Genomic DNA, 21,172 nt, shown 5'->3' with positions numbered 1-21,172 from the left:
TTTGATTTTGATTGAACTTAAGATTTTATGTTCATTTGTATAATTTAGGTTAGTAATAATTACTTATTGTTTTAGGACTCTGGAAAAAGAATTTACCGAGCTTAAGAAGATTGGGGATGTCCAACTGTTAAACCCCTTAAAAGATGTAGGAGTTGTCCTGTTTTACCATCTGTGTGATATGTTTACAGACGACGCAATGTCTTATCCACCTCTTAAACAACTAGTTACCTCATGTATTGAAAAACTGGGCAATGTGAGTAGAGCATTGAAATTGAACGGTTTTGTAACAGTTAGCATGACCATACCAAGCATGACAGTTCTCAACAGTGCACATATGTCACATTTTTAGGTAAAGATGTCAGAGGAACCTCTATACTCGTCCTTCCATTTGAATCTTCTGTTTTCATCAGAGCTAGAACAACTGTGGCAATAAAGGCTGTTATTTTATTCTCAATTACTTTTTTTAATTCTCCACCCGTCATCTTTTAAAGGGCTGAATATTTTTCCCAATACTTTTTATTCTTACAGTCTTTGGCTTGTGCTTAAGTTTCTAAATAAGTCCAACAGAATTATTGAGTAATTATTGAGTATTTGGACTTAATTTTTATAGTTTACAAACACAAGATTATATAAATGACATAACTGTGTACAATTTGTTGTGATCAAAACCTTTTCATTTTCATAGTCAACTCCTTTTCATCATGCGTTATTTATATCTTAAGCAATGTCTACCAGTCAAATGTTTGTGAGTGAAAATTTAAAAACGTACGTTTTCAGGAAAAGCACTTTGCAAATTTTTTTCCCCCTTTTTCAAAACTTTTATTATTTTTTTTATTTCATTAACATTTGAAGTTTCATAAAATGTCCATGGTAACGCAATATCTTTGGTAGTTTCTTTTTAAAAGAGCATCTTTAGTGGAAAAACACAAAATCCTGTCACGACCATAACGGACGTTTAAATGAATATTAAAAATAGTTAATATTATTTTTGTAACTATGTTTTGCTATAAACTAATTTACTTTTATGACCATTATACAATAAAAAGGTCACTGAGCTTTTGGTATATTTGGTCTTTCTAGAAAAAAATAAAAAAACTCAAAAAATTGAAAAAAAGCCAATAAAATCTTTTTAAGTGTGTATAACTCCGAAAAAACTTACCTGAGACCCGAAAAATCGTTATGTTTGTATAGAGGTGTGCTTCTTTTGTGTATAAAATATTGAAATATGACGATATTTTAATTTTTGTCAGGGACAAGCGGTACGGTCGTGAATTGTCTGGAATAATCTAAATCTTTCTAAACAATCCTTCAATTATCCTGTTAGTTATAATAAAAATATGTGTTTCAATTGAACTAAACTGTTCAATTTACAATTATATTAAAGTTATTGTCACGACCAAACACACTATAATCCATAAGGCTGGATTGGTCGTGAAAAAACCCGCGATGGTCGTGAAACTTTGGTTGTGAAATTACGTGTTATTTGGCTCTGTTCTGGCGGTAGCCCTGCACCTCATGTTCGAGGATACAAAGTGGACTTCTAGGTTAATCTAGCAATTGAAATATCTTATAAACAAAAATTAACACCATGTCTACTTCATCGAATGACTACGTACGGTCATGGACACACCAAAATTACAAAAAACACAATCTTTCCTTTATTAATCTTGTAATTCCTCCTTTCAACTCGAAACGACCGGCACTACAATCCTGACGTACACCCCGAACTAGTCTCTAAAACCAACTGACTCCATCGACACCAGGCTTGCCACTGTCGTGCTCCAAAGTTAAAATTTTTTCCCAAATGGTCGTGATGCCAAATCGAGGGACAGACTTATTTTGTCATGGTAGTCAGTTTGTAATGACAATAAAATTATAACATGCTCCTGTTTTGTAAGTTTAATAACCATTGATGACATAAAAAGATGGCTTTATATATTTCGGCATGAATAATTAGTCTAAAAACAGCGTGAAAGTTGGAAAATCTACCCTAGGGACACGTCATGGTCGTGAATTTCGAGACTTTAAAAATACGAAAAAAATACCTATAACCTATTTAAAACCAAATAAATGTGTGTAACATGTTGCCCCCGTCCCAAAAAATATTAAAACACATAGGCTAATAATAAACTACAAATCCAGTATATACGAAGTAAAAGGCCAGGGACATGAAAACGTACGATTTTAAATTTTCACTCTTGTATTGTCAGTTATTTTGGTGTCCGTATTGCAGATGTTCATCTCAGGAGAGGAGAAGGAATGTGTGAGATTGTTGACTACAGTTCTGCAGAATCCTCCTCTAGCCGGGCTGCTTGGCCCTCACTTCACTCCTGCAGCTGCAAGTCCCAACCTGTTTCTGCAGATGTATTGCACTTTGGTAGACAGTGATCAGACATCACCTGATTTGCTGTTTGTTCTGCTCAGTAAGGTAAACAGAACAAACATAATCGATTATATGATGGTAAAACAACCTGTGTGTTTCTTGTATAGACCAGAACACTTGGAGTGTAGTATTTTAAAATCAGAATCTTTCTTTGAGGATGAGAAAATAAAATTTAGAACAATACATATTCAATATTGCTAATTTTGGCTAACTAAAAGTGCTATAAAAGTTCTAAATATATTACTTAAATATTCATTTTTATTTTGGGAATTTAAAATATTTTTAGGCCTCACGAATCCGCTCCTGCTTCCCCCCTCCTCCGTAGGCAAACCACTGCATAACACCTGACATAGGAATTACAAAAGTAATTTACAAGCTGGTACATAGTCATTTTAAATCAAAGTTCCTTAAATTAAGTTATCCTGAGTGTAAAGCCTTCAAATGTATGTTTAAAAAAAATATGAATTTTGTAATACACTTTTTGACTCAAATTATCTTTCAGCTTGGATGTAAAATTTGATTCTGATAAAATTCTGTGTGAATTAGGTAAATTTAATGGCTGAAGATTTTTAGTCCCATCTAGAGAGGTCTAGTTTTAATTTGTTTTGATACTGCACAGATTCAGTGGCAAGATTCAAAATCTTTTTCTCAGGCGAATTAAGATTTAAAAAATTCATTGGACATTGTCAGTTACTAAATTCATCCATAAAACTTAAGAATAAAAACACAAGAGGTAAATATTGTGCAAACTATCCTAGTTGAAAATGTGAAATTGAAAAATAGTGATCCTATTTAGCTCTAAAACTTTATAAATCATTACCTACATATAAATAAAACATGGTTAAACATTTTCAGTTTGACATTAACCAGTGGCTGACGTCCCGGAAGCCCAAGCTGATAGAGAGATCTCAAGTCATTGAACTGGCTGGCAAAGCCTTGGCTACAGCTGGGCTGACTCCATCTCAGGAATTACTCACGTTACATGGGGTAAGTAAAAATATGTACTGTTGATAAGTCCTACCCTCTTTGACACTGTATGAGCGAGTTATTGGTTTGGTTGACATCTGTACGTTACTGGACTATCGTGAAATAAGTCTTGCGTCAAGGCAGTCAGTTTCACTGCCAAGAACTTTGTTCTTTAAATAAGTGTTCTTTGTTCTTTAAATAAGTGGACAATATATTGGGAGGAACCTTAAATTCCTTAGCCATTTCAAATTGTATCTTCAAACCTTTTTAGTCTTTATCACTATGCAAGAGATACCTGGTTGCCAAAGTAATCCTGGGTTGTCTGATAGGTTTTAAATGAGATTTTGGTTCAAAATTTTGTAAATAACATGGCTTTAATTACATTGTAGCTTAACTCTTTCCAAACTAGCACAAAATTGTAAAATTACAAGGATTTATTACGATTTATAGCATATTTTTATTCTTTTTCACTTAACCCTCCGAGCGTCACTCGTCGAAAAATCGACGCACGACACACTTTGTGTAGTGTCACGCGTCGATTTTTCGACGCACGAACATCGTTTACGGCGAAGGCTCTATGACTGACTGAATCGGATTGAACTGGATCGAGTTAGGTATCGTTCTTTTCGTTATATTCTAAGCTTTCTCCAGAGGTCTGTCTCTAAGCGCTTTATGTTCTCTGAGCCGATCGTAATTGTAGCAGACAGCTGACGTGCGTATTTGTAAACAGCTAGGTTACCCCGGACCGATACTGATGTGTTTTATTACGTTTATCATTGTTTTAGTGTTAAAAATCAAAAGTAGTGATATACGTGGTGCATTATAAGAAGATTTAAGTGATTTTGAAGGGCTGGTTGATGATCCTGAAGAAGTATGTAGTGATATTGATGTAAATTATCAGCCAGATTCCTAGCTATGGTTAGGCTATGCATTCTTAGCTAAACGCTATGTACTGAAATCTGTTTTTTGCCCATAACTTATTTATTTGCAAATCTACTTCCTTATATTATTATACATTTGTAATCCTCATAAAATTTAGAACAAAGTGGCTATTTTCAAATATTTATAGGCCTATACAGTAGAACCTCTTTAATCCGAACTAATTGGGACCAGGGGTAGTTTGGACTATTGAATAGTTCGGATTACAGAACATATGGTTTTTTTTACATAACAATAGCTAAAACATGGCTAAAATTGATCAACATTATTTTGGGAAAAGTGAAAAAAATGTTTTATTAAGTAAAATACAGTGTTTATTTAATACAGTAGTAAACATGGTGAATAAACAGTACTGTAAATTAAATACAGTATACAATAAAGAACTACTGTACTGTGTGTAGAGTACAGCAATGAGGGGTTCGGATTAGTGGAGTTCGGATTAAAGAGGTTCTACTGTAATTTATACAATTTCATTGAGCGCAAACTTATTTTTTTTTGAATATTTTCCAAAATATTTTTTTTACCTAAAAAATTTTTTTGAAACAAATGTTCCTTATGTTTTATGTATAATATTGAAGCCCATGATTTTCCAAACAAAATGGTATATAGAACAGTAGAATTAACATTGTTTTAAGCTTCTCAGATCCGTTTTAATAAAACCTTGCAAATGCGCCAAAAATAGGCGGACATTAAGGCCTAAACTATGGACACTCGGAGGGTTAATAAAGCTACAAAATGACTTCTTATTGCATAAACAACTTTTTACAAAAAAAAAAAAAAAATGCAGATATAATCACTTTGGATATCGGCTTTGGATATCTAGAAAGATTGCAGATGAAACTTCAACCCATCTTTACAATTTAGATCTAACTAACAACAGGTTATAAATAAAGGATAAAAATTGGCTTTGTTATTTAATGAAAAACTATTTATTTAGTCTACCAAAAGAAAATTAGACGGTAATTTTAAACAATATTAATGTTTTAGAAAGATTTTTACCTAACAAGGCAAGTGTGTTTATTATAGTTAAACGCAAATAAATATTGCCATACCACCATACTGTCTACAGAATTGGCGGAAATAACCTCCTGTCGGCAACATCCACAACCATCATGCGGAAATCTCCATCACCTGACGAAAAAGGGTTGATATTCACTAACGTAATGAGGATGTACTCCCTAGATGCTACTTCTATTTGTTTCTGTACATATAGTTAGATGACACACAAAAGGTTGACTTTGAACTGACTTAATTTTCTCCACTCTAAGACTTAAAACTTAAACATGATTTGGAACCTCCCTGTTCGCAGATATTCCGTAACCACCTGGCGACCATGTTCATGTACGACTTCCCGGAGCATTACGGCGAGGTGTTGTCTCTAGTGTTGCGTCACAGTGAGACGCAGAGCCTAGCGCCAGATGTGTGGTATGACCTGGTCAATGCCATGGTGGGCGGCAGCAGGCTACACCCTGGGCTCAGCCTGGCTCAGCTGAAGGAGGTTATTAACCAGTACGCAACTGAGCAGAGAGCGCTGTCTGTACAAGAGGTAGGCGGTCTCCACAAGCAAGAAAAAGAATCGCTTTTGTAAAAAGACTTTCACAGATATTCAAGAAATTTCATTAACTATGAATAGAACTAGTGGTTTCATTCCTTGTTAAAGTTGTAGAAGGATTTAGGAAAAAATCAACATGGTTGAATTAAGCCACTTACAAAAGCTAAGCGCTGATGAAACTTACTGATTTCTGTTGAGTAGGTACATTTTTTTGACATAGAGAAACAAAAATTATAAAATATAACATTTATTATTATGTCATATCAACTATCACAGAAAAATTAAGGGAGGAAATAGAGTTAAGGACAGCAGCTAGTGATGTGTTGGTTCCATTTTTAAGGGTGCGGTTTTGGTTTGGTTCTTGGTGGTTCTCAGTTCCCGGTTCCGGTAAAATAATTGGGAAAAATTTACACACGCTAAAATTTATTTTAAACACTTGAGTTTATTTTATAATTACAAATGCTCTGTTGGTAGCAGTACTTCCACCTCTTGATATTGAGTTTTACTTTTGCCTTGCCTAAAATTTGTGTGCTCAAAAAAGAAGCCGTACGATGCAATACCAATATCTCACCGATATCTCGTTTAGTTATTATCGGCTGTTTTGCTTTACAATTCGATTCATCTGAAATGAAGATACATAAAGCAGGAAAGAACTACCGAGGTCAAATGAAAGTCAACTTGTGCTCCCCATAATAGTTTACAGCCATTGTATGTGTAAAGACAATTTTTTATGAAGGCAGACTAAAAATACTTATAACCGTCAGACTGAAGAACCAACAATTTTCCAACGGTTCTCGGTCACGGTTATTTCGCCAAGAATTGTTGGAATCGATAACGCCCTTTTGGAACTGACACACCACTAACAGCAGCACATTGGGTGGATCAACTATTTGGTTTTTTAATAAATAAATTGGCAATAGCTGGTGGAATAAAATTAGAATAAAATAACATTTGTGCTGTTAGTGTTAAATCAGCGTAACGGTACCTAGTAAATTTAATTTGACAAACAATTCAAATAATTGTTTCTGTGATGTTTGTATCAGCTACGAGACACTAGCAGCTTGTTAGGCAACCACTTCACCAAAGAGAGGCTCCAGTACGGTTTGTACGGACTGTACCCCAAGTACCGCATCTATGTAGAACCTCTGATGGTGTTCCAAGGAATGATCGGACATGCTCTGGTTGTAGCAACTCTGCAGAACGACCGAGGGACCCTCTCTGACAAGTGTGAGTTACAAATGATATATACAGGGTGTTTCACGAGAGGTGTCTCAAATTGATTACGGAAAAACCGCTTAACGTACATGGATGAAATAATATTATTTCCCACTAAATCGACCCCAAGGAATAACGTAAAAATACTTTTAACTTTTTCCCAATACAGGGTGTGCCAAAAACTGAGGGTCACTAGTTCGAATCTCGGAATTTTCAAATGTAAACATATGTAATGTTATACATCATTGTAAAGGTATTTAACAGACAAACATTTTGGCGAAAACAGAAATTAATTATCTTTTTTAGTTTCAAAATGGCGGAAGTTTTTTTGAAAAAAATCTATATTTTTTTAAAACTCTGTGTTTCCTATACCAATGCCCTTCTCCGGTTGAAATTTCTTACTCGTTATGAAATTAGCTTTACTTTAATATGCTACAAGTAACGGTTTTTTGTAATTATAAAAATTCAAAAAAAAATTTATTTTTGAAAATTTGTGAATGCTCATTGTTCAAAATTTTTAAATATCAACATATGTCAAGTGGCACATCATTTTATAGGGTTTTTAATTCCTAACAACTTTGTAATTTACACTTACTTCGTATCTCTTTTAGTTTTTGTGTAAATAACAAAAAACCTTAAGTGTTAAACCACGTCAAACCCAAATAACATGCATTTGATATAGGAAAATTAGGTTTTTTGTTATTTACACAAAAACTAAAAGAGATACAAAGTAAGTGTAAATTACAAAGTTGTTAGGAATTAAAAACCCTATAAAATGATGTGCCACTTGACATATGTTGCTATTTGAAAATTTTGAACAATGAGCATTCGCAAATTTTCAAAAATAAAATTTTTTTGGAATTTTTATAATTTTAAAAAACCGTTACTTGTAACATATCAAAGTAAAGCTAATTTCATAACGAGTAAGAAAATTCAACCAGAAAAGGGCTAAATGCATTGGAATAGGAAACACAGAGTTTTAAAAAAATATAGATTTTTTCAAAAAAACTGCCGCCATTTTGAAACGGAAAAAGATAACTAATTTCTGTTTTCGCCAAAATGTTTGTCTATTAAATACCTTTAAAATGATGTATTACATGACATATGTTTACATTTGAAAATTCCGAGATTCGAACTAGTGACCCTCAGTTTTTGGCACACCCTGTATTGGGAAAAAGTTAAAAATATTTTTAGGTTATTCCTTGGGGTCAATTTAGGGGGAAATAATTTTATTTCATCCTTGTACGTTAAGCGGTTTTTCCGTAATCAGTTTGAGACACCTCTCGTGAGACACCCTGTATATTCTAAATCCTGTTTGTATTTTAATTCCTTTAGCTGTAGTTACTTACATGGTTTACAGTGGAAGCTCTTATTATCTAGATTGGCTTTTTGTAGGCTGCAAAAAATCCACCCCAGGCTTTTGCGTTATGGTCTTCTTTAAAGTTTCCAGCATTAAAGCTGTTGGAGTTATATTTTGTGTAAATATGCTGTTGGGTTGGAAATTAAATTATTGAATATTAGATCAATGGCAACAAACATGAATACTATTGTGTGTACTTTGTGACGTAAATTCTGATGGGGTTGATGAAATTGTATTCACAAAACAGGCTAGTCTTTCCCCTATAACCAGCCACACCCCAATTAATCAAATTAATTTTTGAATCAAATTTTATCCCCAAAGTGCTCAGAAGGAGCCAATAAAATCTAGGAGTCTTTACGAAACTTTTACAAATTTAACTAATTACTTTAATTTTAATCAAAGGTTCAGAGCTCTTGAAGTCCTCAGGAAATCCTTCAGACGCTCAGGTCATCCTCCCCTTCCTTAAAGTGTTTTTGAAGATTTTGCCTAACTTTAAGATTAAGATTGACTCTGTAGGCCTGATGACTGATGAGTATTCTATCCTGGCCTTTAATAAAACTAGGGCTACTTGTCTTACGCTTGAAATTATTTAGGGAAGTGTATTAGAAAGTATGTGCGATAATTTACTAAATAAAATATTATATAAAAGTTCCTATCTGAGAGTACTGTTGATTCAGTTTGCCTGAAAATATGAAAACAATTATTTGATTGTTGTGTGACACATACTTTTGAACCAACTAGATGTTGAGTCATACAATTCTTTCACAACGTAAAATTAGTACTTCCTTAACCATTTTTAATTTTTGGTTTGTTGTTCTAAATACCATAATCTACTAACAAATTTTCTTTCTCTACAACATGCTTTTTTTCAATGATTCACTAAAACAAAACCAATTTACCTCACCCTCTCTTCTATCTCCAATACATAGCTTTAGTTTTTTACTTTACTAAGTTCTTTTTCAAGTTCTTCGTATTCCATTACAATAGATGTGTCAGTTTCTTCTACAAGTACTTCCATCGATCACATTTTGTTGTAGGTCATAGATGTTATGTTGCCTCTTGTCACTACAAACAATAGGCAACACATAAGAAGACACAATATGACTGAGCTGTGATATCTGTGAATCTGTTTCAGTGTGTGAGCAACTATGGCCCTACCTGGCAGGTTTGTTCTGCCCTTGGCTGGCTCCGTACTTCACCCGCAATCTAACAGAGCCCACAGCGGCGTGGATACAACAGCTGACTGACGATAGGTCGGTGTTGCCGCCGTGGATCGTAGCTGACGGAGGCCACGCTCACAAGTTGGCAGCCATGTTTGTTGAATGTATTCGTTTCATGATGGACACACTTCCTGGTAATCCTATACGCTAATACTAGCTATGTCTGTTTGTCTGTCTGTAATATATCTCAAAATCCAGCAAAATGATTTTGACTTAATTTTGGAATTATGTAGAGACTTATAGCTTTAAAAACGTGATTGGTGACAGCCACTTCTTTAGGAAAATTTGTATTTCACTATACAACTCATTTGAAAATTTAAAGTTTTAACATTGGCCTTATGCCAAGTAACTATGTTGGTTAAGCAAAATAACAAGGAAAAAGTAAACAAGAGACTTGTCACATGTGTTTATGTTTATAACAAGCCATCCACAGTATACCAGCAAAATAAAAAATACTGTACAAAGGGAAAAACATCACTTGTAAAGATACACACTATTGAGCAAAGATTGCACTGAAGATTACTCGATAGAGGGGAAAATAGTTCCGATCAAATACTGATCATTCAACTCAGCCTTCTCCCACCAAAACTTAATCCCCAAAGTACTGAGGCATTCCAAGTAAACTAAATAGTAAATGGATGTGGGCGTTTTAATCGGCATAAAACTATTACTGTATGCTAAATCCCAATGACAATTTCAATTAAACAGAATATCAATTTCTTTATAATTAGTAGTGAAAAATCGAAAAATCGTTGTCAATAGGCCATTTTAAAACTAATATAATTTTGTTTGTATCATATTTTGATCTGCTGTCATTAGTGAGTGTAAAAGTCGAACAACGGGTTTCTATGACTAGAGAGGAGCATAATTTCTGTGCGAGTAGCACTTAAACTTAACACTTTTAACCCTGAGCGCAAAATGCCCTTAGTATGGGCGTTACTGGGCAATTTTAGGGTATTATTAAAAATTTGTAGCTTGGTAAAAAAAAACTTTTTTCTGGTGAATAATATATCAAATTAAAGAGAAAATAATAAGCTTTTAAATGACATATATTTTATTACATTACCGTAGGCTATAAATTACAGGGTTTCAGTTTGAAATAACAAAAAAAATTGAGAAAAACAAAAATTGCAACCGCAAGTACTAACCTAATTAAAAAAGTATTTAATATTTACTTTAGCATAATTATGGCATTTATATCATGTGAAATTGAAGAGAACAACATGCCCTTTCAGGAAATATATACATGTATATAGTTATATTGCTTACCTTACATATTATAACACGAGAAATTGAAATGTCGTTGTCGTATCAGTTCCCAAGCACATCTAGCCTAGGCTTTACCATAGTCTGCTTTGGTATGATACAGTCTAAAACATTCAGGCACACACAATGGTGTTTGGCACTCTGGACACCACCAAGAAGTTTCTTTTCTTCCAGATTTTCCTGTAGAAACTTTGTTTTTTTCCGAACACACTTTGCAAATTCTTGTAGGATTTTTTTTCTTGTCCGTAGAGGGGATTTTGTCAGGGAAATGACGTCCAATAAGTCGATCAGATTTTGTGGCTCTTGCAGTTTCCTCTTCTTGTAATAAAGTCCCTGCTTTTTCGCTCAATGATTTTCCAATTGCTATTATAAATTTTTCAAGGTGACAGAGGGGTCTCAGGTTTGCAGGTCTGGTTTTTCGATATAAGATAAATGCGTTGACAATTGACATCATAAACAAGTGGAAGAACATTTTTTTCCACCATTTCATCTGTTTCCTCTTGAAAGGGTAATAGGAAATAAACTGGTCATTTCTGTCCACACCTGTTTTTTTATTGTTGTAATCCAAAATCAGATCTGGTTTGTGTTTTTGCAACATCCCTTGTTTTGTACGCACCGTAACTTCTGATGTAGTCATTTTATGAGCTGTTGATAGAGCTAAGACATCTCTAGTATCTTTCCATTTTATGCAGAGTAAATGGTTTCTTCTCATGAAAACAGTTTCATTTTTTTGTAGCTTTTTAGTGGTGACAGTCTTGGGCAACTCGGTCCTATTGCTCATGCAGGTACCGACTGCTTTAGTATTTTTCTCCCAGAGAAAGTCAAAAAGCTTTGGTGAAGAGTAAAATCTATCATTATAAATAGTATGTCCTTTATTGAGGTAATCTGCCAACAATCTCTCATATAGAGCTACAACTGTATTACTGGAGTCAGACTTACCGGTGTAGGCTTCAAATTTTAGAACATATCCTGTAGATGCATCACACAAAACATATAATTTCATCCCGTACTTGTCAGGCTTACTTTTATTATAAACTCTAAACCGAACTCTACCCCTGAATCCGCAAGTTCCTTCGTCTATGGTCAAATCTTCGTACGGTGAAAAACACATTGGGAAAGAAGTCAGCAAAAGATCTATATATGGTCTTAGTTTATGTAACGGATCGTGGCCTGGAGTGTTGAATGGGATGTATGTTGAATTATCGTTGATGTGAAAATTTGCCAAAATTGCTAGGAACCTATCCCTGGCCATGACTGATGGAGCATACATAGATTTTATAAAATTGTCTGTTGACCAATAGTCACTAAGTTTAGGTTTTTTCACAACACACATGTGCAATACAATCGAGAAAAAATGGTAAATTTCATAAAGCTTTACGGTTGTCCATTTTGACCAGACACTATTTTTCTTCAATTTGTTTGATCTTCTTAGTTTATCGGTTATAGATTTGGCATATTTATTTGTCTCTGACTTCAATGATTTGATAAAAAATTCAGGAAAAAATATAGAAAACACATCAAATGGAGTTGAGTTCTCATCAATAGCAGCCGTAACACCAGCGCCTAACTCGTCAAATGCTGGTAGTGGCGGTGGGTTGTCCTCCAACCGCCATCCAAGTTCCTCATCAGTGGGTTTTTTTTTCTTCTTTTTCCTTGGTTGAGTCTGCTCCGGTTCATGTTCAAAGTTTTCATTTGGCACAGGTAAATTTGCATTATCCGGTAAGTTTTCATTTGGCGATATAGATCGATGTCTTTTGGTTTTACGATTATAATTAGTACTATTTGACCGGCGTTTTACTTGGTTGGTTACTTTATTAGGCCTAAGAGAACCTAAACAAGAAGTAGCTGAAGGCTGTAAGACATTATCTTCACGATCACTAGGTAGAAAATCAGGATCTTTGTCAACATTGTCGAAATCAGGATCACACAGTTCGTCATCCGAAGAAACTATCGAACTATTAGGCCCAAGTAATTTTCTGTTTTTGCAGATTTTATGATTAGGCTGATTGGGTGGTTGTTCATGACTAATTTCAAGAGGGTTAGGCCTAAATGGTATACCATCTGTAGGCCTAGTAGTGTCTAGAACTGTTTCTGGTTCATCACAGTTTTCTTCATCAGAGTAAATTGTAGGGTTATATTTACATCTAATTGGGCCTAAGTTTCTACTTTCATCTTCTTCAACTACTGAAATTGATTCATTTTTACAGTCATCATTGTCTATGTCACTTGGTAGTAAATCATAAAACACCAACTCATCAGGATCATTTTCATCAACCATGTATGTAACTGCACTAACCTCATTTTGAAAAGCATCTAAATTACTTACAACAAACTCACCTTCCGAACCAGAATCATAAATAGGATCATTCAAGTTTTCATTTACTGATATTGTAGTAGAACTAGGTCCTGAACATAAGTAATTATTTTCACTAAAAGATTGATTTTCTTCATCACTATGGTCTGATTCTGACAAGAGTTCACGAATATGACTCAACGTTTTTTTATCAAATATATCGCTCATATTTGACACTAAACACAATAAAAATTATCCACAACAAGGTATTGCTCATAACAAGAACTATTACGCAATCATAACGCAATCATAATACTTGTAAAAAACATAAAACATTCACTTTATTGAACACATAAACGATTGTAAACAAAGACAGCCATTAGCGCAGACAACAACAACAAAGCGTCGTCGTCGTCATCACTAAGCAATACGATGCAAGGCTGCAGACAGCTGGATCTTTTTTTTGTGTTACCAAACATCTGGTTTTTTTTAGGTTGTGGGGTATTACAATCGAAGCCAGATGACCAAGGAATGGTTACGTAATAAGAAAAATAGCAAATGTGACGTCATTACGTTGCTATGGAATTTAATATTGAAGCCCGACCTATACTCGGGGTTAGTTCAGTGTGTCTTACGTCATACCCCGACCTATACTCGGGCTTAGGGTTCAATGTGTTAAGCAAGATCATAAAAGTGTATCTTATTTTTGTTTAATTGCATACTTTTACATTACCTAGTTGTTATTATTTCAGCGATGATATGTCTATGGTTTGTAATAAAAATGTTTTTTGTAAATTACAAAATGTCTGTTACGATATTGTTTTAACGATTAAACCCAATTTACCTCAACCAAGCAAGGCTGGGTCCCCTGGTACTAAATGGTTAGTGAATTTAATGATCATCATTTGGAGTGTAGTAAAACGTTAATTTGGTTGAACCACAATTTAGTTACGTTGGCTAAGTGTATTTCAGATAGCCAAAACTACTATATAATATTGAGAAAAAAAATGACAAGCCCGATAGTGTAAAATAGGCGTTTATTGTACTACAGTGTTGCAATAATTTACTATTAAGTAATCATACATTATAAACTGGTTATTTACTGTCTTTATCAACAAGAGCAATGCACCAGAAAACTGTCATAGAAGCACTGTGTTACAATACGACCCAATCACCCAATATTGCACACCACATAACCCAAGTCAAGGTGATTCGGAGGTTGGATAACCAAAATCCTACTGTAAAAAAACAAAATAAGTGTATAATACAACATCATATAGGTTGGGTAAACTTATTTTATGCTAACGCTGTATTTTCCTGTTTTCCAGCTGCCAGTAGCAATATTCTCAGTTGTGTGTGGCAGTTTTACGTTACAAACTACGCACACAACTCAATCAAGGACCATATCCTGAGTGTGACTCATGGTAACCTGATATCACTACCTTGGCAACGCTTCTTTCCTTCGTTACAAGATATAGACTTGATGCTCAAGGTAAAGAAAGATCAAGCTTAGCAAGTGTAGATTTAGTGCAGCTTAGTGAGCTATTCACTCAATAAATATCAATTCAATAGTTACCCAAAAAAATAAATAAGTGGGAAAAAAAGTGGGCTCTTTGTTTCGTAATGACGTTTTACTATAATAACTTAAAATAATTATAAAGTAGTTATTGGATTATAGTTTCATTTAAATATGTGTTTAATAATTAAACTAGTGTAATTGGGTCTATTTCATTGACTATGTTTGTTAAGAATAATAACTAAGCAGTAATAATTATTGAATCCTTGTTTTTTTTGTCTGCTCACTTGGTAGTTTCAAATCAGTTGATGTCATTGTATGAACAGAAACACATATTTCATTATACTGCAGCAAAAACAGCAGTTTTTAATACAGACCCTAAAGTAGCATATTTATTTTTACTCTAGGCATAACACTTTTGTAATTATACATTATTTTTTAAATTATGCAAACTACACGAAAATACAATGGCGTTTTGAAAATGTAATGGGCAGTTCTTAGGGTTAAAAATACCATAATGTTTTATTTATATAAATTTTTATAAATTTAACTTCAGTTTACACCTACGTAACAGATTACTGTTGGAAATAACATTTTGTTTACTGTAATCTATCTTAAGATTTTTTTACTAGGTAGTTGACCAATATCTACCAGATTGCCACACCTTTGTGGGAGCAATATTCATCCAAGTGTCGTGGCAACAATGGATACAGCAGGCAAGTGGCATTAAAATACTCATTTATCTGAAAGTTAGATAGTTAATAGCTTAAAAAAACATCAAATAATACAATTAATATGAATTTTTTTGCATGATTTTTTATCCAAGCCTAAGTTAGTAGGATAATCTCTAATAAGCACATGTCGAGTTCGACTTAAAATTGAATTCCACAATCTGAATCTGACAGGTTCTGTCATATTAAGTAATTAGGACTTGAATTTATGCAATCAGTATTAGATCATATTAAAATGGAAAAAAAATTAAGGTCCAAAATAAATTACTTTATTCGTTTGATTAATGTTAAATTGAACATGGTTTTTTTGCTTTGTCACATGTATCTCTAGAACATATCTGATTTGGAATTTCGTGCATAGTTTTATTTTAATGTTGATTTTAAGTTGATAAATGGTGTTTTGTATTCAAAATATTACTATTGGGAGAAGTGGTAGGGTTTGACCAATTGGGTCGTTATATCAAATTTTTAGCAAAAAATCACGGACTGCCGATTCAATTGATAATCACAGCTAATTACTCAGATGGTGATGATTTTGCTGTGCACAATATTGCCTTACCACATTTACCGTGTTATCTAACCACAGTTTTTACCCCTCACCCTTTTCTTACTTCCTACGTAGGTTTTTATTCTGCTTCCCAATTGGTCATGTTTTACTATTTTGACAGACTCCTTGTGCCCAGTAGAATCTTGTGCAAATTCATATATGTGAGTTAAACCAACATTCTGCAATAAAAGTGATGCTAGTGATGTTCATAAGTGTATTTTACAGGTGTGCAGTTCCCAAGTTCCTCAAACCGCCACTAGAGTGCATTCAGCTCTGTTACATCTGTTGATCAAACTAGCCAATGAGCCAAACGTACGGCAGGTAGGGTCAATGCGTTGATTAGTTCCGTTAAAATAATTAGTTCTGTTATTGTTGAAGTTTTTTTTTTACTTTGATTTTTTTATTATTTGTCTTTGCTTGAGTTTTATAGTGAACTTTATGACACAGTAGTGTTTATAGTGATTTATATTTTGATCTGATATATATTTACTTTGATATAGACCTAATTGAAATATGAAGTTTTTTTTTGTAGTCTTCTCTTTACTATAGGCTTTTGACAGACAAGCATTATGAGATGATAAAATATTTATGAAGACACCAAAATGTGGCCACCGCTCCTTTATTTTATTTTATTGGCGAAATCATGCTTAAATATTAAAGAGGCTATAAACTGCAATATGTTTTTAGAATTCTATATAATCTTTACCTCCAAAAACTAATATGAGAACAAGTAACATTACAGGAGTAAGGTACAGTTGAACCTCGTTTGTACGAACCTCGTTAAAACGAATTCCTCGATAAGACAAATTTTTTTTAATCCCCTTGACACTTTCATATAGGTCAATACTAAAAACACCTCTATACAACGTAGTAATTAAGTTAAAAACCTCCATAAGACGAATTTGTTTGTGACATGGGCTAGGACTGATTAACCTCTATACAACGAATATTCTTAGCACAAAACCTCTACAAGACGAACGTGACCTCTATAAGACGAATTTATCATAATCTTAACCTCCATAGTACGTAGTTTTCAAAACAAACAGAAGCTTGTCTCAACATGAAACCCCCACCCATCCCTCCTCCTTCCCCAATCATTGTTTGGAAAAACCTTGGAGCAAGGAGAAACCTCTATAAGAAGAATAACAGCAGCATTAAACCTCGATAAAACGACCCTCTTTATTAAGAATACCTCTATTGTACGAATATTTCCCGTACCCCTTGAAATTCGTCTTATAGAGGTTCAACTGTAAATTATTTTAATTTAATTTTTCACATTTTGCCAAATTTGCCCTAGTATGTCTAAATCCAGTAGTATGTTGCATAAACTAGAAAATTGTTTAATTTATAGAGTTTTAACTAATTAACTACTTACCTAAATGTGTTACTAGTCTTAAACTGTCTTAAAGAGTTTGTAGTCATAGTCATAGTCATATAATCTTTAGTCAGGAGTACAACATGTTGCACCAGAATGGCGTTATACAATTAAATTATATTGTTAGAACTAACCCTAACTTATATAAAAAGGCTAAACAAAAATACAAAAGCTTAGCTAAAAAATATACAACACATTCAACCAAAAAAATCATCTAGGGAATAAATGGGCTTGGATAACATAAAAGTTTTTTTAGCTGTTTTTTAAATGTATTTTTGTCTGTTATTTGTAAAATATTATCTGGTAGAAGGTTATAAAATTTAATCCCAGCATATGAAGGTTTTTTTTCAAAGAATTTTAAGTTGTGATTTGAAAAACTGATTTTGTGTCTGTGCCTTGTCCCATAGCTGTGGCATGAACCCAAGGTCTCAAATTTTGGTAAATTATTCTTTACAAACAAGATCAAATCAAAGACGTATTGGGCAAAAACAGTAAGAATACCAAGTTTTGAAAATTGTTCTTTAACTGAGGTTCTCCAATCTTGAATGTTTAACATGATACGAAATGCTTCTTTTTGAAATAATATTTGTTCCAAATTTTCATGAGAGGTTGCACCATATAAAATTATGCCAAAGGAGATGTGGGAGTGAATAAAAGCAAAGTAAATTATTTTTAATGTTTCCAAAGGACATAATTTAGACATTTTTCTCAGAGCAAAAATCCCTGATGAAATTTTACGGCCAAGATGTTCAATATGAAGGTTCCAATTCAAATTTTTGTCAAGTACAAGTCCTAGGAATTTAAAATTTTGCAGTTCTTCTAGACATTTTCCTTCCATCAAAATTCTGTGTTGAGCTGGTTTATTACTTTGATATGTTGAGAAAGATATGCACTTTGTCTTATTTATATTAACTAAAAGGTTTAAATTGTTTAAGAAAGTATTTACGTGTGGAAATTGGTTATTTGCTATTGACTCTACTTTTTGATGGGTATTACCAGATACAAGTAAGCTAATGTCATCAGCATATAAACAGACTTTAGCATCATCTAATACATCTGGTAAACCCTTTGTATAACATATGAACAACAGCGGTCCCAGGATTGATCCTTGTGGCACTCCATATTTTAAAATTTCCAATGATGAAGTAAAATTTACCTTATTGTTGTTTGTGACATTAGTTATTTCTTCATATTGTTGTCTGTTATTTAAATACGATTTAAACCAATCTAAAGCTCTTCCCTTGATACCCAAACAAAACAGGATACTTACCAGCTTGGAGTGTGACACACTATCAAAAGCCTTGCTGAGGTCCATGAAGACCCCAGTAACATTATTTCTCTTATCCACCGAATCTATTACTGATTCAATGAACTGAACACTAGCACTAATCACAGGCTTGCCGGATTGAAATCCATGTTGTTCTTTATCTATCAAGTTGTTGGTTTCCAGAAATTCTGTTAGTTTTATACACATAGCTTTTTCATAGATCTTAGAAAAGGATGGTAGTAAAGATATAGGTCTATAGTTTGAAGGTATAGCGGGGTCTCCCTTTTTAAAGACTGGTTTAATCTTAGAAATCTTTAATTTGTCAGGAAAAATACCTGTAATAAAAGAAGAGTTTACAAGATGACATAACGGATATTTTAGATAGTCAATTGCTGTTTTTATAATAGGCATGGGGATCTCATCATAACCACAAGAAAATTTATTTTTAAAAGACAAAACTATTGATTTGATTTCTTCTAATGATAGTGTTTGAGGAAGAAAACTTTTATTTGAGTGGCTCAAAAGGGGTGTTTGGATACTTGTAGCTTTGTTGGGTATGTTTGGGATGACTTCTGTTTCAACCATGTTGGCATAGTACTGGTTTAGGAGTGCACTTACCAACCTGGGATCACTGACGTCTCTGTTTCTATGCTTTAAAGTAATGTTTTGTTGGCGGATTGAACTGTTGCCTACCTCTTTATTTATAATATTCCATGTTGTCTTGCAAACATTGTTTGCATTGCGTATCTTATCACTGAAAAAGTTAGTTTTAGCTCCAAGAATTTGGGATTTTAATTAAGTTTTTTTGTTTTTCAAGGCCAATTTAACATTTTTGTCCCTGGTAAGCCGATTTAAATTACTTAGTCTGTCGATTTCCTGTTTACTCTGAACAATGTGTTGGTTCATCCAGCCTGTTTTTTTGGAAGTCTGTCTGCATTTTACCATAGGAAAACACAAGTTAAAATAATACATGAAAACATTGATGAACACATCATACTTATCATTTACAGGAGCGTTATAGACATCATGCCAATTTTCATGAGAAATTAAATGCATAAACTGTGCTTTTTTGTCTTCTGTGAATTTTCTACGAGTGGTGGTGATGGATTTGTTTTTTGATTTGTTTGAGTTGCCAAAATGTATTTCAAAAAGCTGACCATCATGGTCAGATATCTCAGTAATTAGTCCTGTGACGACAATTTCATTTTTATTAATATTTGTTATAATCTGATCAATTGAACTTTCTTTAGTGTCACACACTCTCGTAGGGAAATTCACAGAACAGTACATTGAATGTGATTCAACAATATTTTTTAGTCTATTACTCGTACTATTGCTTTCTAAAACATCGATGTAGTTTGTAAACACTAGTTTTGTAAATTTGTGTAGTATTTTATTAATAACTCTATTATTTATTTGATAGTAAATTAGTTAAAAAGGAAGTTTCAAGAGTTGAATTTTTTAAATATTGCATGTTATGCTTTTCAGAGCGGCAAGGTGACCCCACTGCTGGTGGAGAGCCAACAGTTCTCGTGGCATCTCATTGAGTGCAGCAACTACGAGGCTGTAGTCAACTGGCTTGTCATGAGTTATGATCCTCGAGTAATCCTACAGATACCTGGGGAGGATTGGAGCAACACAGACATGGCTGCTCTTGAGTAAGTCACTCAGTTAATCAAAATAGAATTATTTCTTTTATGAGTATACCCACAATAGGATAAGATTCGGTTATGGAAAAAATACACTAATTTAAAATGTTTGAAATGTAATGATTACATTTTCTTTAGTTTGTTGGAGACTGCTGCCGGATACTCCTCTAAAGCTACACAGTTTCACTCAAGCACTCCTAGGAAGCGTCAAATGTTTGTACGCTCGTGTGTCAAACTGCTACTGTCAGCCCTGAGCAGATACAAGCAGCTGACCGTGTCCCACCAAGACGAGATAAGAGCCACTGTTCGCAGGATGGTGGACAAAGTTGAAACCATCGTCACAGCGAGTAAGTTGCCTTCATTCATCATTGAGTTCTACTTGCCTTTGACTTTTTTGTCCCTTAATTTTATTAATTATTTATTATCTAACTGTAAAAAAATTAATTTGATCTTTCTGATATTACAAGTACTCAGATTAATTTTTCTTTTACTTGTTGCTCTATCCCACATTTGACAAGGAACTTTAACAAAAGATGGCAAAAAGCAATGAAATATAATTGTATGTTTTGAGCATGAACAATGGAGGATTTTTTTGTCCTACCTTTACATCCTAGGATCGAACATCCTTTAGCTAAAAATCCTTTTGCACCGTTTTGTTAGGCTAAGTTTAAAGGGGGAGGGTCGCACCATTATCACATAGCTACTTGGCTATATTTGAACGCTGTACCTCTACCACTAGACCAGCTCCCCTAACCTCCGGAGAATATTAATCATAAGTGTTTAATCTAGCCTTGCACATATTTTATGCCTTTTTTATCAAAGTAATAACATTTGATGTGAAAAATAAGTCAAGTAACAAATAATCCCGGTCTTGTTAATTACCTACAAAAAAT

General features: G+C 33.7%; 1 protein-coding gene across 1 annotated transcript in view; it reads left to right on the top strand.

Annotated features, from left to right (window-relative positions):
- Positions 1-21,172, top strand: part of LOC129000265 (ectopic P granules protein 5 homolog) — a 77,918-nt gene that overhangs the window by 39,744 nt on the left and 17,002 nt on the right. Inside the window, exons 29-39 of the mRNA XM_054427225.1 lie at positions 76-253; positions 2,234-2,428; positions 3,239-3,370; positions 5,598-5,834; positions 6,884-7,067; positions 9,551-9,769; positions 14,523-14,686; positions 15,343-15,426; positions 16,214-16,309; positions 20,119-20,288; positions 20,418-20,626. Coding sequence (XP_054283200.1) covers positions 76-253; positions 2,234-2,428; positions 3,239-3,370; positions 5,598-5,834; positions 6,884-7,067; positions 9,551-9,769; positions 14,523-14,686; positions 15,343-15,426; positions 16,214-16,309; positions 20,119-20,288; positions 20,418-20,626 — 1,868 coding nt within the window. The remainder of the gene's footprint in view (positions 1-75; positions 254-2,233; positions 2,429-3,238; positions 3,371-5,597; positions 5,835-6,883; positions 7,068-9,550; positions 9,770-14,522; positions 14,687-15,342; positions 15,427-16,213; positions 16,310-20,118; positions 20,289-20,417; positions 20,627-21,172) is intronic.

The sequence above is a fragment of the Macrosteles quadrilineatus genome, unplaced genomic scaffold (genome assembly GCF_028750875.1).
Source record: "Macrosteles quadrilineatus isolate MER2022 unplaced genomic scaffold, UCM_ALF_1.0 Scaffold_8__2_contigs__length_117827958, whole genome shotgun sequence".
NCBI classification, from domain to species: Eukaryota; Metazoa; Arthropoda; class Insecta; order Hemiptera; family Cicadellidae; genus Macrosteles; species Macrosteles quadrilineatus.
Note: the sequence above shows the minus strand (reverse complement) of the source record. Positions and strands in the feature narration are given on the sequence as shown.